Source organism: Falco punctatus (genome assembly GCF_963210335.1).
Source record: "Falco punctatus genome assembly, chromosome: 7".
Classification (NCBI taxonomy): Eukaryota; Metazoa; Chordata; class Aves; order Falconiformes; family Falconidae; genus Falco; species Falco punctatus.
The window spans coordinates 57,923,356-57,942,955 of NC_137587.1; the positions used below are offsets into that span (position 1 = coordinate 57,923,356).

Sequence of the window (19,600 nt, forward strand, 5' to 3'; positions counted from 1 at the left end):
GCAATCTTGAGATTAACAGAGAAAATGGCTTATTTTATTAAAAACAGTATAACCATTCATTTAAACTGAATGACTAGAGACACTTGGCCTAATTTTCCAAAGGCGCTGAGCATCCAAAGCTTCCACGGTCTACAGGGACCTGCAGGTGCTCAGTGCCTCTAAAAAAAAATAACAAAAATCAGGCAAATTGTCTTTAAAAACCAAACATAGTAAGATTCAGTTAACAAGTATCACAGTATATTAAACACTATACTGTTAAAGGCTGGTGGGATTTAAAAGTTCCTTTTTACAGTTTTTGTAAGCATACAATGTTACTAAAAATGACTTACTAGGATAAGAGAAGCTAAACAGACATAGGAATGTTCCTGAACACACAGTTTTAAATTATGCATTGCGATCCAAGCGTACATCAATTTCTCTGCCACTGATTTTTATGCCGTTCATTATCCTACAGGCCTTTTCAGCAGATTCTGGTGAGTCAAATCTGACTGTTCCACAGCCCTTTGATTTTCCATTCTCCATTTTTATTTCTGCAAACATTACATGACCTGAATAAATAAGTTAAACAGCAGTTATTTCAAGTCTTCAGTGCACTAACAACTTAAAGAACTCATCAGAAGTCACAAAAACAACCATTTTTAAATATAATCTAAGGGGACGTATGAAATCAGCACTTTCAGACTGATGGTATATTCACTTATTCAGGGAAGGTGACACAGGTCAAAACAGCAGTGAAGAATCCAAATTAAGATCCACTACTTCAAATCCTTCTTTCACCCTAGCGTAAGATGAAAGTATGCCTGTACTTGACCTCAAACTTGAAACAAAGTGCCCTATAACACTAAGGGCAAGTTTTGTGTTGCATTCTACCGACTGCCAGAAGTGTAACTACCATCAGGTGTTAACTGAATTACAGTTCAATCCAGTCCACCATGTTCATCACAACATTATCAAGCAATCACAACAATCAAGCGATTTTGTAAAGAAGCTGCACGGCAAAATTAAAAGACTTGAAAACAGTAAAGTTACCAGGCTAGGACTGGTGGCAAGTAGCATGTACTATTAAATTCCCCGAAACATTTTCTTGAGATGGGACACTCAACTCATGAGGCAACATTTTTATCTAGATGTCTTGGTACCTCAGAGAATGTCCAATGCCTGGAAGCTAATGAGTTTTTGTTTATGGTATGTTGTAGCACACCAATTCTGAGCCCCCAGATACCACTAGGAACAATAAACTTTCCCCTAAAATACAGGGGTTTTTATTTTTAAATATCATAGAAGACCAGCCTTTCACTGAAAGAAACTGAACATAGAGACAGTCTTTATATTTCCTTACAATACTGGTGTGAACACAATCTGTTGCTGATATTTGTGCTTATAATTCTTAAAAACAATTCACATAATTATTACATCTGTTAGTTGCCAAGGAGATCATGAAAAAAAATAATAATTCTGAACTATCTGAAAGTTGCCCAGGCAGTTAAGAAAAAAAAAAAAAAAAAAAAAAAAGAGAGAGAACCTGTTTTGTTGTATCCTCCAGCTACAAAAACATGTGAACACCTGAAAATTCTTCATAATTGAACTGCAAGTTCTAGCATATATCAAATCTGTAAATAGCTGTATGAAGACTGTCTTAGTATGTTTTATTTGTCTTTTCTGTCTCTCCAAAATAAGAAAAGCCATCCTGTAATTCAGTTAAAGCTTTCCATTCTAAAAGTATGTTTTCAAAACAAAATAATCATATTTCTACATCCAAGTTTCATTTTTCATATACTTCTGTGAAAAAACAACTTTTCTGAATTAAATCAAAAGAATTATTGGATATTTGTAGCAATCCTTTATCTTATATAAAAAGGGCCTTTATTTCTTAACATAAAGAGGAAGCAGTACAGCCTGCAAATATGCTAATCGGGATCATCTATTTGAATAAAAAACAATCTGCCACTTTGGCAAAATTGCTAACTCTTGATTTGATGCAGCACCACTTCTGGAAGCAATGCATAACCTGGACGGCCCAGGTCCCTGCATGCATTTGTCTAAAAATAAATGCTACGTTATATACTCTGTTTTGGCCAGTGGATACATAATACCTGCTTCAAAAAAGAAAAAGCTCAAAGAGTAATTAGTAAGTAGAACGGGTTAAAGGTTTATAGCAGATGTGCACTCAGAGTCACCAGAGCCCATACTGTACCTTGGGCTCGCGTGTTATGTCACACCTAAACATTATTTATATAACTCAGGAAAACTGGGGGAAGTAAGAAGGACTAGGCTAGCCAGATTCTTCTTCACGATAAGGCAACAACGTTGTCTTCCTGTCCTTATCTAATAAACACCATATAAAACACAAAGTCAATGAAGCTGAGCAGGGTTAAGATTCATTCATATACATACCACATTGGCTGAATTTCTCCTTTAGCTTCTGCCAGGTCAAGTCAAAAGGAAGCTAGAATAAAAAAGCATTATTGATAACAAAATATTACAAAGAGACAAAGAGCATGTAATCAAACATGCACACAAAATAAGCTCATGTTTCTACGTATTCAGATGCTTACATTTCTCACAAATATCTGGTTGCCTTTAGAGCCTAATCTTTCTCTCATGCCACCTCCTATCGGGCCAGGCACAAATCCTCGATCAATATCAATGTTCCTTTCCAGGCCTCCACCCATAGCTGGTCCCATTCGATCAAACCCAGAACTCATCCGATCCACTCCCATTCCTCCAGCCATACTGTTCATACCACCCATTCCACCACCTACACAGAGGAAGAAAAGGAGGATAAAACAAAAATCTCTTTTTAGTAATAAACATGCAAGTATTTTAAAAAAATAATTTAAAAAATTATTTTGTGTCAGGAGAAAATAACTTTAATAAAACTGCTTTAATATAAAACATAGCTTCATACATGCGCAGTGATTTATCTAGTAGCATGGCTAGTATTGGAAGATACAAAGTGTCAGTTCTGAAATAAAAGTAAAAAACAAACTGCACCAAGCTATTAGTCACACTAAGGTAGTAAAACGGTGAACACAAGTAAAGCATTCACATTTAAAGGCTGTCCGGTTTTATTAATAAAATCCTGGTAACCTGTACCAAAAAGAGATCAAGTAAATAACTGCAACAATGTCAAGATACAAATAACTTGACCATATATGCTTGTTCATTTTGCTTCCTGCATTCACATTCAGCTTTACTTAGTGCAGCCGTACCCACACTTAATGACACAATCTTCTAGCAAAAGCGTATTTGGCAGAGAACAGATGCTACTTCAAGTACTGTGAAGAGCATGGACTTTCCTATGACATACACAACAAAATATATTAATGTATATTATATATAAAGATCTAACATCAATGGCATTCAAATATCCTATTATAAACCTGTCTAGATTCATAATTAAAAATTAATGTAAAGCATAACTATCAAGATCATTCATGAGGGACCTTCTCTTTAAGCCTTATGCCTCTCAAGATTGCCACTAGTGAGATTTTTAGTTTCTGATCTGCTCTAGCCTGAGGAACTCAGACGTTTGCTGTAATACAAAATTAGTATCGGAGCCTTGCACAAAATTAAACTGAGCGATAATCTGAAATTCAAGGCTGATTTTTTATTTCAGTTATGAAAGATTACTGAAGTTCAGCTTCATGAAGTTCACAAAAATAACTGTGCCTATTTGTCTTTTTTCTGGAACGCAAGTTTACTTGAATCACTTCTCCCCCCAAGCCAGAAGTTAAAACCATTTCAAAACGAAGATTCAGGGAAAGACTATTAGCAAGTTTTCCTCTGAACTTTTACCTCAACAAAACAGCTTTAAAGACTATCAGACTTGCAGTCACATGCAACAGGATTCTACTTCTTCCAACACTGGCAAGACACTACACCACAACTAAATTCTCTGATACAATTATACATACACCATATCATTACATTGCCTATGCATTTACATTCTATTGAAACAAGTTAACCTACTCATTCCAGATCTTACTGGGCCCATGCTAGGCGCTCCCATTCCTCCTGCAAAAACACCAATCATTGCACCACCTAAACAGGAAAAAAAATAACAAAGTGATATATGCTGAAACCACCAGTTAGTGACAACAAAGCACACGCTGAGCTCAACGTTACCCGGCAATTCTTTTCTACAGAACACTTGAAACTGTGCCTTTATTATTTAAATTAAATAGGAAAGTTCCTCCTTCTCTATTATAGGATTTAAGCTACTCTTACTTATTTCTAGCTTTTCTCCCCCTCTGACAGTCTGTCAGCAGCACATGTATCTTAAAACTAAATGAGCCATTTCCCACATTGGGAAGAACAGCCTCCAAACTGAAGGGTTCATCTTATTTGAACTTCATAGTACAGAAATGACCTAGTTTCTCCCATTTTTAGGAAACCAGTGCAAAAGTGAGAAGCAGCTCTCCCAATGTCTTTCTTTACTGCAGATGAAGATGAATTGATGGAATTTAGTGGGGAGAAGGGAGAAAGAAAGGGGATCAATGCTTAACAAAAGCTGTTTGCAGAACTGTGGAATCTCCAGAATGGTATCAGAGACTGATTCGAGAGTGAGGTAAAAATAGTTCTTTTCATTGAAGTGCTAATATTCAGGAAAATAATCCCAAGGGAGCTTCTAGAATTGTAGAAACTCCAAAGAACTACATTCCTGTCACTGCAGAACAGAGTGCAACTGTCAGCTGCATTTTTCTTGCTTGATTTTCACACCTAGAAGAAACAGCTCAGTTTTTACTTATGGGAAAACAGATCTGTAACTGTCATCTTTTGGCTAGATACCATCATTTTAGTATCTAAAAAAGGTCATCCTGAGTCTTCCATTAGATTTGTTTTCTCCACACGGTTCAAAACAGCAACAATTGCTCCCTGCCAGTCTCTTGTGGGAAATATTTGTCTCCAGACAACATGCTGTCATAGCTATACCAAGACCTCAAAAAATACGGACTAGCCTGTTTAAAAAAAACTACCCTCTTTCAACACCAGCAGGATCACTCCCAGTGCTTCAGCCAATGGTTTGCGTATGACAAAGACCTTATTACTTGTTCATTAGGCCAGAGACGGTCTTGCAATGAAACACCAAGTCAAATTTTGAGACTTCTGTCAACATGACTGGTTTTTGCCCTTAAAAAGAATTGTAAAGAACAAAAATTGCTGGTTTTCCAGAGCTAGAAAACCTTAGTTGTTTGCTACACCTGCTCTTTCAAAGAGAAAAAAAAAAAGAAAGTCTCTCCAACAGTCTAAGATGCACTTAAAAAAAAAAAACCCAAAAAACAACCCGAAAGCTCAAATAATCCTAATCAGCAAGATTTCAGCTGTTTGTGACCTTAGAGACATCCTTTACCTGTAGTTTCCCCCCACTGGCTTTTCACCAATGAAAAATTATATACTCAGAGATGCTCTATGACACAACCTTTGATTTTTTGGATACTTCAAAATTTTGGCTATTCAAACGGCAACTCCAATGATTCTGTTGCAAATCAAACATCCTCATTTTCACTAATTGATGCCATAACCCAATCAAAGATTGTCTTTAAGTTGCCCTCATTGAAACTGGCAGGGTACTAACGCAAAACGCACTCACAGCATTTAAGATGCCATTAACATAAATATAGCAACAGGAGTACACTAGGGTCTTCCCTGATTAAATATGTTATCTATTAACTATTATATTTGTAAAACCCTACAATTTCCTTCCATTATTTAAGGAAAAGTTGGGAAACTCTTATCTTGGTTCTCAGAATAGTATTTAGATGTCAAGATTGCTGATTGGTTTTAAGTTGAAGCTTGCTGGATCTACTGAATGAATGACTCCCACATCAGTTTCTCACAGTGGCCACGTCATTCATTTCAAAACCAATGTGTGTTACCAGAAGACTTGGAAGTCTACTGCTTGCATGAACATTTATAACTGAAGTGGCTTTGGATTTTCCCTTAAGAAACAGATTTTATCCTATGTTGCAAGTAGACAGTTACAGTGAAGGAGGGGGAAGGAAACCTGTCTCCTATACTGCATTCATCCAGGTAACAGTATAGTAACAAAGGGTAAGAACTGTTGGCACTCCCAGGTCTCCTAAGAGAGAAAAGTATCTTGTTTGAGGGAACCCAAAAGTAACAAGATGAACTAGGCCAACAAGACATGACCTATAAACAAAACAAAGTGGCTCAGTTACAGGAAAGGCCAATAAAACCCATTCCGAGCTGCTTGAGCTCAGAAAGCAGGAAGAAAACGGAGGGCACCAAAACTCACTGTTCCCATGCAATGCTACCTTATTTGCAGTAAAAACAATTTTCCAGCATGCATTTGCAAAAGCAGGCTCCTGGAAGTTACAAAGGTGGCACATGGGCAGCTTCTTCACAATTACCAGAAGTGTATACTTTAATACCCAAAAGACTCAATACCTCACAAAGTTAACAGTATGAAGCCAAATGCATTTCTTAAGTTGTTATTTTTGGATATATTTTACAGACTGAAAAAAAGCCCCACACTTTAACCTCCACTCTAAGCAACAGCTATAATAAATACTCAGATTACATCCTTATAGTAATGACCAGGGGAGAAGGAACAGACGAAGATGACCCAGTGAAACCAGGTTTCTTCTGCTAGTAAAACTCTCCCAGTATGTTGCAATTTGCCACAGGAAATTTAACAGTTACCATACCCATCCTTCCAAAAGAATCTCCAAACCCACGGTTCAATGCCATGTCACTACGACCAAATTCTCGGTCCATATTTCCTCCCATTCCACCACGGAACATTTCTGTAGGGAACAAAGCAAAAAAACCATCAGAAATATTCTGTTAACATATATCTAAGCTGGTATTTATACAACACTCGTTTCACAGCTGGTTGGTTAAATAGAAGTGGGTTTAAGGCACAAGTCAGAGGCACGTACTAAATACTTAACTCCCACACCAGCTCCTCTGCCTCCACTCATGCCACTGACTGTATTTCCCTTGAACTCATCTACATCACCCATCCCAAAAGAAAGGGCTTTTAATCAATATTAGCAAACTACTAAGTGTACAGGAACAATGTTCACCTACCTCCCATTCGGCTGACTCCAAATCCTCCCATATTAGGCATTCCTTCAATTCCACGAAATCCACCAAGTCCTGTAAAATAAGGAAGGGTGCTTTCTATACAATATTAAAAAAATACTTAATGCAAAGAACTTGACTATACGTACCACCTCCCATTCTATTCATTCCACCAAATCCTGGACCGTCTATTCCCATACCTTTAGAACAAAAAGACGAACACTTTAGAAGACAGGTAAGATCTTAATGGATTTAAAAAAAACGCAGAGGCAGTTAACATCTCAAAAGAACACTACACAAGGCTTGCTTTGTCAAGAGTATGTCATTCTTCCAAACACAGAAATGATAATGTTAAACTTAAAGCTCTGTAAAAATCAAAAATTAAGATCACAGATTTACCTCCTGGACCCACGGTCCCCATTCCACCACCCATGCTCAACTGTGTTGCACTGATGGGCTGTCCACCTGGTCCGAGTCCCATACCAATGCCACCAAGACCACCTTGAAAACAAAAACAAGTAACACAAGAAAAAGATTTTCCTCTATATCATAGAGACCACAGTAAGCAAAAGTACTACCAAACAAACTACAAACAAAAAGACTCTGTATCAACATATATTAAGTGCAAGGAAGAGAAACAGTGTGAACTCACGAGGTAATTGTGAAGTTTTGCTGTCTGCAACACGGAAATCTTCATGAGGAATCGATTTGTCATCCTGATAAAAAAACCAAGGATGTCATAATATGATCCTTTCAATGTTTTGAAAGAGACATGTAAGGTAGAAAGTAAGCAACTCACCATTTTAACATGCATGGGTCTATCAAACAGGAATTGTCCATTGAACATAGCTGAAGAAATGCAAGTCAAGAAATCAACTACAGAAGACAATTTAACTATTTTAGAAGAATCACTGTAATAACTTATTTTATTTCTGTACCATTTTTAGGAGTCTTACCTTTCCTTAGTTAATCTTTAGAATGCCAATTCAAAGGCCAGCAGAGACTATGCAAGCTGTTAGGTATATAAAAGCCAGTTTCACACATCACATTCCCACATATTTTAATCTTGTTCAACATTATCACAAACACCTTTTTAGACTCCAGCAGTAAATTCAGTCACTAACAAAAACGTATATGCACAGTATTACACTCTAGTCCCTACATACTAGTTACAAGGCAAGTAAGTACCATTTGCAAAACGACGCTATCAGAAGCTATTAAAGACTAATCCGTATTTGACCAACTATTTTTTAAAACCAAGGATACATATTGCTTGAACAGCTTCAATCGCTTGTTCAAAGGTAACTGTTCCCATTCCTCGACTCTTGCCATCTTTATCTTCTTTGATGTCTGCACGCTTTACAGTTCCAGCAATGCTGAATACCTCCTTCAGTTTCTTCCACCCAACTTTAAAGTCAAGCTTACACACAGAAATACATTAGTGACTTCAGAGCATGTTTCTGTTCTGCCAGTACATTTGGAAGAGATTTTCTGCATTGTTGTAACCCTTCAGCTTCACAAAATGCTTGATATATGTAAATAGCCGGGATTTTCTAATATAGACACACTGCAATCAAGTCAAAAAATGTCAACTAAAAGCAACAATTTACACTACATGCACATATTTTACTTTAATTAGCATATTAACATTCAGAAATGGATTGGTTCTTGTCAAGAGCAGCTGTACTCCCGTAAGTCCTCTTGAAGCCATAGTTCTTTTGTGCAAATAAAGAACTTAAAAAGTTCCAATATAACAGTTTGTTAGTCTAAAGTAACTAGCAAGATAAACTGAAGCATACATTTAATTAAAAAAAATGCAACCGTAAATTTATAGTGGAAAGATGTATAAATTATTTTTTCAAATCAACATATGACTGTGCAATAATTAAGTGTATGTCAGCCTCAAGAGTTTAACTTATCTTTCATGTCCATAAGCTGTATACATAGCCAACATTTTTAGTTTAATATACTAATTGTGAACTAATTTCCCATTTCCTCTTTATATGAAACCCGAACTATGCATGAACATAAGATGGTTTCTAGAGATCAAATATTACAGTTATAAAAAAAAAAATTAAACTTACATTAGCAACAAAAATAGTGGACCCAAGCCTGCCTGCCTGCAAGTTGTTGATAACCTCAGGAGGAATGTTTGGATTATTGAGGATAGAAGGTGGTAAATTCATTATTCCAGGTGCCACATCAGGTCCATGTCCTCCTGGAAACTGTCCTCCTACACGCTGTAATGCCCTACGAGCATGTTCACCTTCAGGATCCTGAAAGATGGGCAAAAATAAAGCCAACTTAATCATCAACAAAAGGACTGGCAACAAACAAAAAAGTACGATTTGAAATTCTACATAAACCCATCAAAATTATCAACTAATATCCTTGTCCATGTCAGAGGGATCAAGAACTGAATGAGCATGGAGACCTAATTCCCTCACCTCTAGAGGTGGGTCCTTTCAGATGAGGGTTGAGGCATATTGGCAAAGCACTTGTTGAGGAAGCGTGCACTGCCACTTCACATGCTGTACCTAGCCTATGGACAAGTAGAAAAGATTTCAATCTAAAGGACTGTCAGTCTAGCACCTTCTTCCAAGAACTGAATTAATTTAATTAGGTTGTTGGTGGGTTTTTTTTTTTTATTATTTAATAATACTATTATTGAAGTTGTAACAGGACAAAAAGAACGGCATCAGACACCATCATATACTACAACACTACAACAGAAATGTTGACATTAATTTCACTTTCCAGTCAGCACAAGTTCTCTACTTCCAGCCCCATTTTTGCACATATGTAGTGGTAGTCTGATACTCAGCTCATTCTGTGCCATATTTTGAAGCAGGTAAGCAATGTAAACATAGAATCATTTAGGCTGAGAAAGACTTAATGACATTAAAGTAAGAATATGAAGTTGTTTTAAAGAAAAACAGATTATTTTGACTTTAGGACACACTTTTTGTCAGTTCACTCGGCATAGTACCAAGGCCAACAGGACTTTAGCCCGCGAAGAAAATGTCATTAAAAAATTAAACTGGAAATTACACAGCTAAGATGTTCAAAACACTGTACTGCCATCTCTGTAGTTATAGTATCTTCACTATTTCAAGTTGAAAGCAGTAGCAATAACCATACCTCTTTAATATTCAGGGGTCTTCCACTAAGATCATATTTGTTCATAGTTTCTAATGCTTTCTTAACAAATTCTTCATCTTTGAATTCAACCACACTTAGAGAGAACAAAACATTTAGAGTATTAAAATAAAGTTTACAATGTTAAAATTAACAGAATGTTTGTATAGTCGTAAGATTCAACACACATAGAAAAAGAAACTTACCCACAACCCTACATCCATGATTCGTGATCATATGTAAAGAGAAAAAAAAAAAGCAGTCAGTCAGCACATATAATAGAACATTTAAGATTCCAGTTAAAGATCCCAGCTCACTGTTAAATAACTATTGAAGTTATTTTCAGCTTCAAAATCCATAATACATGCTCTTTACTGGTAGCCAATCTGAATTTCCTCCTACTTTCTCAACATACATACCTTTCAAATGCAAGAGAATATATTATCTTATATTCTCTTTGAGCCAAACCAGAATTGGAAAAATGCCACACAGATCCATGTACGGACAGTTGGGGAGAGGAGGTGGAGGGGAAAGGGTGGAAAGAAAATAACTCAAAAACTTAACCAAAAACCAATCAAGACACTCAGTGTGTCATTAAAAGCTGTCCAGTGACTACAAAATTCACATCTACCTACATCAAGTATACCAGTACGATGAACAAGGAGTCTGCATACCTCTTCAGTATTACTAGCATAATTGAGAAATTACTTGGTAAGAAAATAACCTTATTGACTGCACCAGAATCCTCCTAATAAAGCAAAGAGTTGAGGATTGCTTTAAGCAAAGCAAAGCTGACAGCATGTTTTAGTTTTAACAAGCATTAAAGAAAGTCATTTACAACAATGGATACAACCTCAGTTAAGACCGAAACCTGCATTGCTGGTGTTCTCGCTGCAGGTTCGGACCTACTATTGGTCAAACTTTTGACTATTTTTAAGAAGACAAAAGAGCTTTAACAATCTTCACTCTTAGTGCCTCATTGCTGGCACTCTGTTGGCTACCAACCATCTCCATCCATTTAGTTTTAAGAAAGCAAATAACATTAATCCAGCGTTTAGAGTACCAACCCTGCAAAGCTGTCAAATCAGGCACTTCAAACAGTATATTCTTTGCTAACATTTTATACTCATTGGCCCCAAGAAGAGAATACTACACTAACAAAATTTAAATAAGATCAGTGATTTATTGAAGGTCCTTCATATGAAACAGATTCGTACCAAAACAAAGATGTTGGCTAACAAGAAGAATTAAGTAAATGCCATTTGTTAACATTTACAGAAGTATTTTGTCCTTTACAGCCAGCTAGCGTGAGTTGCATCAAAGTGTCAGACTACTTCTAGTACAGAATCCTCAAGGCTACCTTGATGAAAATCAGTGTAAAAATGAAACTTACTTTCCAATAACTGGTACAGGTATTATACAAAAATAAAACTGCTGAGGAACTTTTAAACCTCTAGCAGATTGTTGCCCACGGCACTTACCCTTGATTTTCCTTCAGCATCCTTAAACAGCTCCACGTATGTAACCTCACCAACTACATAAGACATACAAAGGGAAAATACCAAGAGACAATGCATTTAACACCAGTATCTTTCTTTACTGTGCCCCTGTGCACAACTCTACAGAGAAGCACCTATTATTCACCAACAATCAAAACCAGACCAGCGTACCTCCTGTCAATGGCTATATAATTTAGCTAATTTTCAGAAATATGCAGCAGCCACATTCTCAAAAAGCTAAGAACAAACAACTATATTTAACCTAATTCATACTACAAATCATGTTTTGGCCAGTATGATATAGTTGGTGAACAAATTCAGATATACACAGTCCCTTAACCTAACAAATGAAACGTCAACGTTCACTGGAGAGTGTTAAATTTATCATCCTACTCACAACACCTGTTTTAAGGTGACTTTCTACCTGAATGTCTTCAATCATAAGTTTGCCTTCAATAATAACCAAATTTACACATCAAATATTTCACAGCAAGCCACTCACTTTCTAAGTAGGAAGTTTCAGTAAATAAACCAATCAAATAGTCACGTCACCTTACAACAGATAAACCAGCAGTTACAGAAGGGGGGTTTTGGCATTTTTCACAGCCTAAAAGCCAAGTGTGCTTTGCATTACTTTTGAAGAATCATTTTTTCAAGGAAAACACAGAACTAACTTTTTACAGAATTCATGTATTAGTATTATTTTACCCTAAACTCAAAAGAAAATGTTTAGGGTTTTAAGATTACTCTAGCAGAACTGCAACTATAATAACAAGCTTTTAATACAAATCTCCAGACAAACAGTCATGGCAGTAGTGACAATGCAGACAAAGTTAATTCCACAGCCAGATTCCACCAAAGAAATACAAAACAACTTTTGAAAGACATCCTTTATTATTCATGTTAACACACTAAATGTGTTGCTTAAATACAATAGCCCTTAAAAGAAAAAAAAAAATCTACGAAGACTACAACTAGACGAAACACAATCTCTTTAAGAAGTCATGAGGTCATGCATATACTCTCTACTGTCACACTAGAATGGCAGAAGATTGTAAGCACTTCATTTACCCATTCTACCCTGCAATGCAATTGTCTCAGATGAAAGAGGGGGAAGGGAGATAGATGTACCAAGTAAAGGCCAAAAAAAAAAAAAAAAAAGTCATCAAATCAAATCTGTGTGGCTCAAAGGACATACACATTGCATTTAAGTTCTACCCCTTTCTCCGTGAAGTATATTATAAAGAATAAGTTACCTTTCTCTCTCATAAGATCTTTAATAGCTTGCCATTTCATGTCATATGGGATGTTGCTAATAAAAACTCTATTACGATTAATAGTCTTCTTCTCTCCAGTGCCTGCATTCTTGTCCTTTGAATAGGGATGGAATCTATTCTTGTTTCCAAGAGAAGGGATTGCCTTCGGTTTTGCAATGTACTTCTCTTTCACAGGTGCTTTCTCTTCTTTTGCTGTCTCATCATTATCCCTACATTAAAAAAAAAAAAAAAAAGCCAAACAAAATTAGTCTTGTGTTGGATCAGTAGAGTGTCACACACCCTATACATATATATATATATGTGTGTGTGTGTATACCTCCTATGCTATTAGAACTTCCAGGATGTTAAACACTGCTTTTCAAATAAGGAAAAATAAATTCATGTTACCAGTCTAATTTCAAAAAATGTTGCTTTATCTAGAACAAAAAATAATGTTATAGTATATCTACTCACTATTCTAAGTAAAGAAAGTACATCTTTCCACTTCAGTTACATCTCATTTCCATTATGTTTGTCAAGATTCAGCAAGATGGTACTATGAAACTACAAATATCAAATGACTCAGCTGAAAAATAAGCTACAGCACCCATGCTTTGGTGCTTCAATAATTTTCACATTAGACTTGGCTAATTCAGATGACATTCACCACAGAAGTGAGAGTTGAAACAGCCTAACTAACAGCTTGGTATACTTCATTCAATGTAATAGTAGCAAGACATAAAAAGTTTAATAGGTTGTAAATCAAATTACATCTTATTCACCACACAAATAATTTTTATTTACAATTTGTGCCAGACTGCTTTTAGACAAAAATTAAAATTCAATTAAGAACAAAAAAGGCTCCTTCACTTTCACTGCTTAATGCTACTGGAATTTGAAAACCTGCTAAATGCATAAGAAATAGCTGTATTAAGGTATGATCTCCATCTAAGACTAATTAAGTCACCAGGTATTATCCACTAGAAGCAACAACATAATAGACTTTGGCCCTCAGTCTTTCAAAAATCTGGCAGCAGCAGCAGCTGTTCTCTTTTAAAAATCTTTTTATTTTTAGATGAAAATGCAGGAAAATTTGCTTCCCCTAAAGCAGCCCCAATCTCAACTTTGAAAAACCTAGACACTTTGAAGATAATCAGATGAAATAGCAAAAACTCTTTAGCACTCTTGAAAGTGTTACTATCACGAGGTGATTTAGCATGCTAACAGAGAACCAAGGTGCCTGAATTGTTAGTTTAAAAAAGTGAACTGCTGAATTGAAAGAATTCAGTGATAAACCCACACAAACATGATCCATTTACAGGTGCTACTTAAGAGATATACATCAATGTCTAGTTCACATCTCACCACAGCTAATGAGAAACTGTACTGGGTCTGGCTGAGCCCCACAGCAGCCCCTGTAGCCCCAAGCTTTGTGTTGGTAGCCAGAAAGGTGGTGGGAACACACCAGTGTGTTGCTGCTGCTGAGCAGCACCGGCCCAGCACCAAGGCTGCCTCTCCAGCATTCCCACCACCACCCCCAAATAGGCTGGGGGTGGACAGGATCTTGGGAGGGGACACAGCCGGGACAGCTGACCCACGCTGACCAAGGGGATATTCCATTCCACACGATGTCTGCTCAGACATAAAAGCTAAAAGAAAGGAGGAGGAAGGGGGGCCATTCATTATTTACTATGTTTGTCTTTGAGAGCAACTGCTACACATACTGAAGCCCTGCTTCCCGGAAAGCGGGCGGACATTGCCTGCTGATGGGAAGTAGAGAATAACATCTTCTGTTTTCCTTCATTTCTGCTTGCACAGCTTTTGCTATTGCTTCACTAAACTGTCTTTATCTTGACCCACAAGTCTGGGGAGTTTTCCCCATCTTATTTTCTCCCCCTGCCCCATTCTGCTGAGAAAGCGAGTGATAGAGGCTTGGTGGGCACCTGATGTCCAGTCAAGGTCAACCCACCACAGAAATTTTAAAAGTACTTTTGCACCAATGTTTATTTTAACATTAGCCACCAAAGTTAGATCAATTACAAGGAAACGTCCTGTAGGACTGTCAAAAGTGATCACCTGTGAACCCACCTTCTTAAATTACATCACTGTCTTTACAATTTTTCCCACATTTCAGAAGGCTTAGTTTTTATCTCATTTTGACAGGTTGAAAGGTTTCTGGTGTAAAATTAGCCAAAACAGGCATTTCAGTTTTATAACCACAACGTATGGCAAGATCACCAATTTTGATTGCAATGAGTATTTTCAGCTCTCTGCAGTTATTAACAAAGCAGTAAGTGACACATAAATGGCACTCAAAAGCACATACAAATTGCCTTTCATGAAGCTGAAGATATTACTACTAAAACTTGGGCACTTTTCAGGGAGGAATAAATTCAAATACATCCATACTTCTCCCACGACTTTTTCCCCAATTTTAAAGTACTCCTATGATATGAACTTCACAGTCCTTGCATTTACTAGTGGATTAAGAAAGGATTAGCAACTGAGAAATGCATGGACACTCCTCTGGGCTAAATATTTGTAAAATTTAAAATGAAGTCAGCAACAAGTTATCTGGTTCAAGCATCCTCCAGCTTCCCTCTGCATCATTCCTCTGCCACACCATCCTGTCTGTTGTGGCAGTACAATTCCTGTGTGGCTGTGTAATGAAGTGAAATGGAGGGAACAATGCAGGGAACTGGAGGGAGCCAGAGGGAGAGGAGAGGGAAAGAGCAGAGTATCAGGTTTTCCTGTCAGTTCAGCTCCTTCCAATCCAGTCCCATTTGTGAATGCAAAACTCCTGCCCAATGAGATTCCTAGCAAAATCTGAGTTCTTCCTTAAGTTTTAGGATTAAAGCAATGGATTCTCTCTAGCCTTTTAAGCTCTTTCCTGCTTAAAGGATTATGAAACAGCCCCTGGGTGTTCAGTGTGGTGCATAGGAAGAGCCAGGTCTCCACATACAGAATCCAGAGGTTGTACAAGACCTGGCTGTACAAACCAGTAGAGACCACAGAAGATGTGAGCATAAACACTTACATCTGGGAAACAAGAATACACTTCACCTAGGTCTGAGGATCACAGTCAGCCTCCTAAAAATACAGGATTAATTAAAATAAATAATCCTTCTTGCAAAACTCTCATATGAGTCAAAACTAACGCAAGCCAGCAAACAAGCTGGAGACATAGATCCTTCTGTGGATGTAGCTCCTACCCTTCTCCTTGAATATTAAAAATATTTTTAATCAAATAACACATTCAAAGCAATGTCACATTAATCACCTATAGACTACAGGGAAGACAGTCTCAGAAACCGTGAGTGGACATTTTCTTGGGGGAAAAACAACAGTGATTTCTACCCTTTACCTTCTGTATGAACTAATCATTTTATATGTTTAATTAACATCAGCCTGTGAAAACACTAGCAGATTTCTAGGGTTGAAAGAGACATGCCTACATTAATTTCTTTTTAAAAAGCATGTCCTCCATTGATTAGAAAGAGCAATTTTTACCTTTTGAAAAATAACACCTTTGAACTTCCATAAAGTTTTGGAAACAAAAGACAAGGTTTCCATATACAAAACTAGAAGCCTAAAAAATAATAAGCACAAGATAAATCAACATGAAAGCCCTAAAATCTGTTTTATTTTAAAAAACAGATTTCTACTCCTCTGCTCACAAGTGTCCATACAAATAGTAAGATCAGCAGAGATAGAAACACAAGAAGTCCACGACACAACTCCAAAGCACACAGCTGAGTTTAGCTTTGTTACAACAGTTCCACAGCTCAGTACCATAAACTTAGGGAACCGTGCAAGTTGAGACCAGGACTCCCCTCCAATTTAATGTGAGTGCTAAGCAAACATGGTTACTGAAATATTTTAAAATATTATATTTCACCTACACACTGACAGCTAAATCCGTTGTACATATGTTTTGGGGAAGACTGGAAACTACATATGAAAGAATAAGATTTGTAACTGTTACCAAGAACTCTGCATTATTTTCAAACTTCAAGCTGTAATGTCTACCACCCAGAATGACTGGGATTTTTCATTTGCTTGTGGTTGGTTTTGGAGGGAAAAGAACAAAATCACTGACAGTAGGAGGGATACAGCGAAATTAAGTCATTATTTTAACAGTAGCAACCCCAAAAGGCAATAAAAAGTTATATGCCTCAAAGGTGCAAAAGGGTTGCAATCTCCCTGCGAAAACTCAATTATAATTTGCATCGTTTGGAAGCTGAGGGCCAGGCTCAGGAAAAGAAAAATAAATTGCTGTTTCATGGTAATGTGAAATTTATAAATTGTAAGCTATTTGAATTTCACAGCAAGTCAAGTAAAGGCAGGAAGTACGCCTTTATTCCTCCACCTTTATACTGAACTTGATCTCATGTGCATTTTTTAGTTGTTTTTTTTTTAATTTAAACACAACAGCACCAGACGGGAGCTGCTTAGAACATGTCAAAACTTCACAGATCTCAACAGCTTTGATGTTCTGCAACAGTAAGTCTACCATAAGTGTATTTTTCCTCTAAGTCTGAAACTATATTGGAAGCAATATTGAAATTCTAGTGCTACAAGGCCAAAACCTAGTCTGTGTGAAGAGCGATAACCCTTGAAGCCTGACATCAAGAACGACCAAACACAGAAAAAAGTTATTTGCAGTGTTGTCCTAGAGCTGGTATTTCGAGCTCCCTTTCCCTACGTTCCTCTCAGACCTGCTAGGCAAGGCACAGTCTGCACATTCCACGTAGGATAATGCTACAATTCAGAAGAAAAGTTTGCACACGTATGCAGGCTTTTTGCTTGATTTTAAAGAGTCGCTCACTACAGCGCTGCCTCACCGTTCCCACGATTAGTCCAACGGCTTTACAAAACATACCCGACGGTAAGCAGCGGCACCGTCACCCCGGCCAGCCGCGGTGTAGGCCACACCTGCCCCGCGCCCTGCGAGGCGGCCTGAGCAGCGCCCCTCAGCCCGGGCCCCCCGCCCGCAGCCGCCCTGCCCTCAGCGGCCGCCACTCCACCGAGAACGTCCGCCTTCCCCCGCGGCCGGGCCACGGCCCGCTCCGTGCGCCCGCCGGGAGCTGCCCGAGGCCGGGGCTGTCTCCCCCGCCACCCCCCGCGGCGGCTCCGCGCTCAGGCCGCGGCCGCCCCGTCCCCCGGCGGGGGAGGAGCCCGGCGGGGCGTGAGGGAGGAGAGGGCCGGCCGCCTTCCCCCGCCGCGGCCTAGGCGGGCCCCCCGCGCCCCCCGCGCCCCCGCACCGCCCCCCGGCCCCGCACACACATTTTGACGCCATTAGCGCTGCCCCCGCCGCTCTCGGCTGCTGCCGCTGTCGCTGCTGCCGCCGCCTCCTGATCCTGTGGCGGCTGTTGTAGCGGCTGTTGTTGCGGCGGCGGCTGTTGCTGCTGTTGTTGTTGTTGTTGTGGCGGCGGCGGCGGCGGGTTGGCGGGGGCGGCCTCCTCCACTCCGCACTGCGGCGCGGCGGCCGCAGTCTCCGGCTTGTCGTTCTCCGCCATTTCGTCGCCGGGCCGCGGCCCCGCTACCGCTGGGTTTGAAAAGAGGCCCGGAGCGCCTCGGCCTCGCCGCGCCGGGCCGGCCCAAGTCTCGCGAGAACGGGGCTTGCGGCGGGCGGGGAGGGGGCGCGCGAGGCGGCTTTATGCGTTGCCATGGCGACGCTCGGTGGGCTGCGGGGCCCGCGGCCGGCCCGCTGCCGCGGCGGAGCGGCCTTCCCGCAGGAGCGGCACAGCGCGGCCCGCCGCTCGCCTGGGGGCTCGCCGGGCCCGGGCCCGGCCGCGCTTCCAGTGCCGCAGCCCACCGGCGGGCAGCTCTGCCCGAGGCTCGGGCCTGTGCTCCCCGCCCGGGCCGGCCGCCCCCGCCGTGCGCAGTCCCCCGGCTGCCGGCCCCGCCACCCCCGCGGCGACCGGTGGCCCCCGCCCCGCGCACCTGCAGGGGACAGCCCCGGGACGCCAGCGCAGGCCCCTCACCGCAGCCAGGTCGGTGAGGCTGGGGGGTCTGCAAAGCGGAGGGTGCTAACGACAAATACGCCATGGCACAAGCTCAGCGCTTCGCCTTCTCGTTTCCAGTAGCACTGTCCACCCCAGCAAATAGCGGCTTCACCCTTCACTTCACTGGGAAGCGTGGTGCTGACTGATCCTAAAGCCAGTCACCGCTGTCACCGACTTCTCTCTGCTTCAGAAAACAGACTGTAACTTTTAATTGCTCAAATTTTATGCTAGGAATACCCAATGAATCAAAGCCATGATCTTTTAAAATGACATTTGCCTTGCCTTTTCCCTACGTTTATAGTTTCCTTGTTCCTTCAAAAATCAGTCTAGTCACAAGCTACATCCTCCTGCTGCCTATATGATGTTGTATGGCCTTTTTTTTCCAAATATTTTGGTACTTCCAGCACTAAGAAGATCCCCACGTTCATGAGGAAATGAAGACTTGAATTCTGTGGATCCAAATCACCCTTCAACCCTGTGTTTTGGCACAGCTCGCAGACCAAATATAGGCCCAACCCTTCCACCTAGCCTGCTATGGGTTGCTGGGACACTCTGCTAGTATTGGCTAAAAAGCTATCAGCTTGCACCTAAATTCTCCTCCAATTGCAGATGTCTCATTATTTATAAACATACAGAGCTACTGGGCAAG

The 19,600-nt window shown here is 39.8% G+C and overlaps 1 protein-coding gene across 1 annotated transcript; it reads right to left on the reverse strand.

Annotated features, from left to right (window-relative positions):
- Positions 1–12: 12 nt before the first annotated feature.
- On the reverse strand, positions 13–18,561 carry MYEF2 (myelin expression factor 2). Its single transcript, XM_080394692.1, has 17 exons — positions 18,230–18,561; positions 12,944–13,173; positions 11,670–11,722; positions 10,395–10,402; positions 10,192–10,285; positions 9,135–9,326; positions 8,317–8,470; positions 7,850–7,899; positions 7,703–7,766; positions 7,450–7,551; positions 7,200–7,250; positions 7,057–7,125; positions 6,672–6,770; positions 3,973–4,044; positions 2,556–2,758; positions 2,395–2,446; positions 13–548 (listed from the first exon to the last, which is right to left on the reverse strand). Exons 1-17 carry the CDS (start codon positions 18,460–18,462, stop codon positions 385–387), a joined length of 1,890 nt encoding a protein of 629 aa, XP_080250818.1. The 5' UTR covers positions 18,463–18,561; the 3' UTR covers positions 13–384.
- Positions 18,562–19,600: the final 1,039 nt, after the last annotated feature.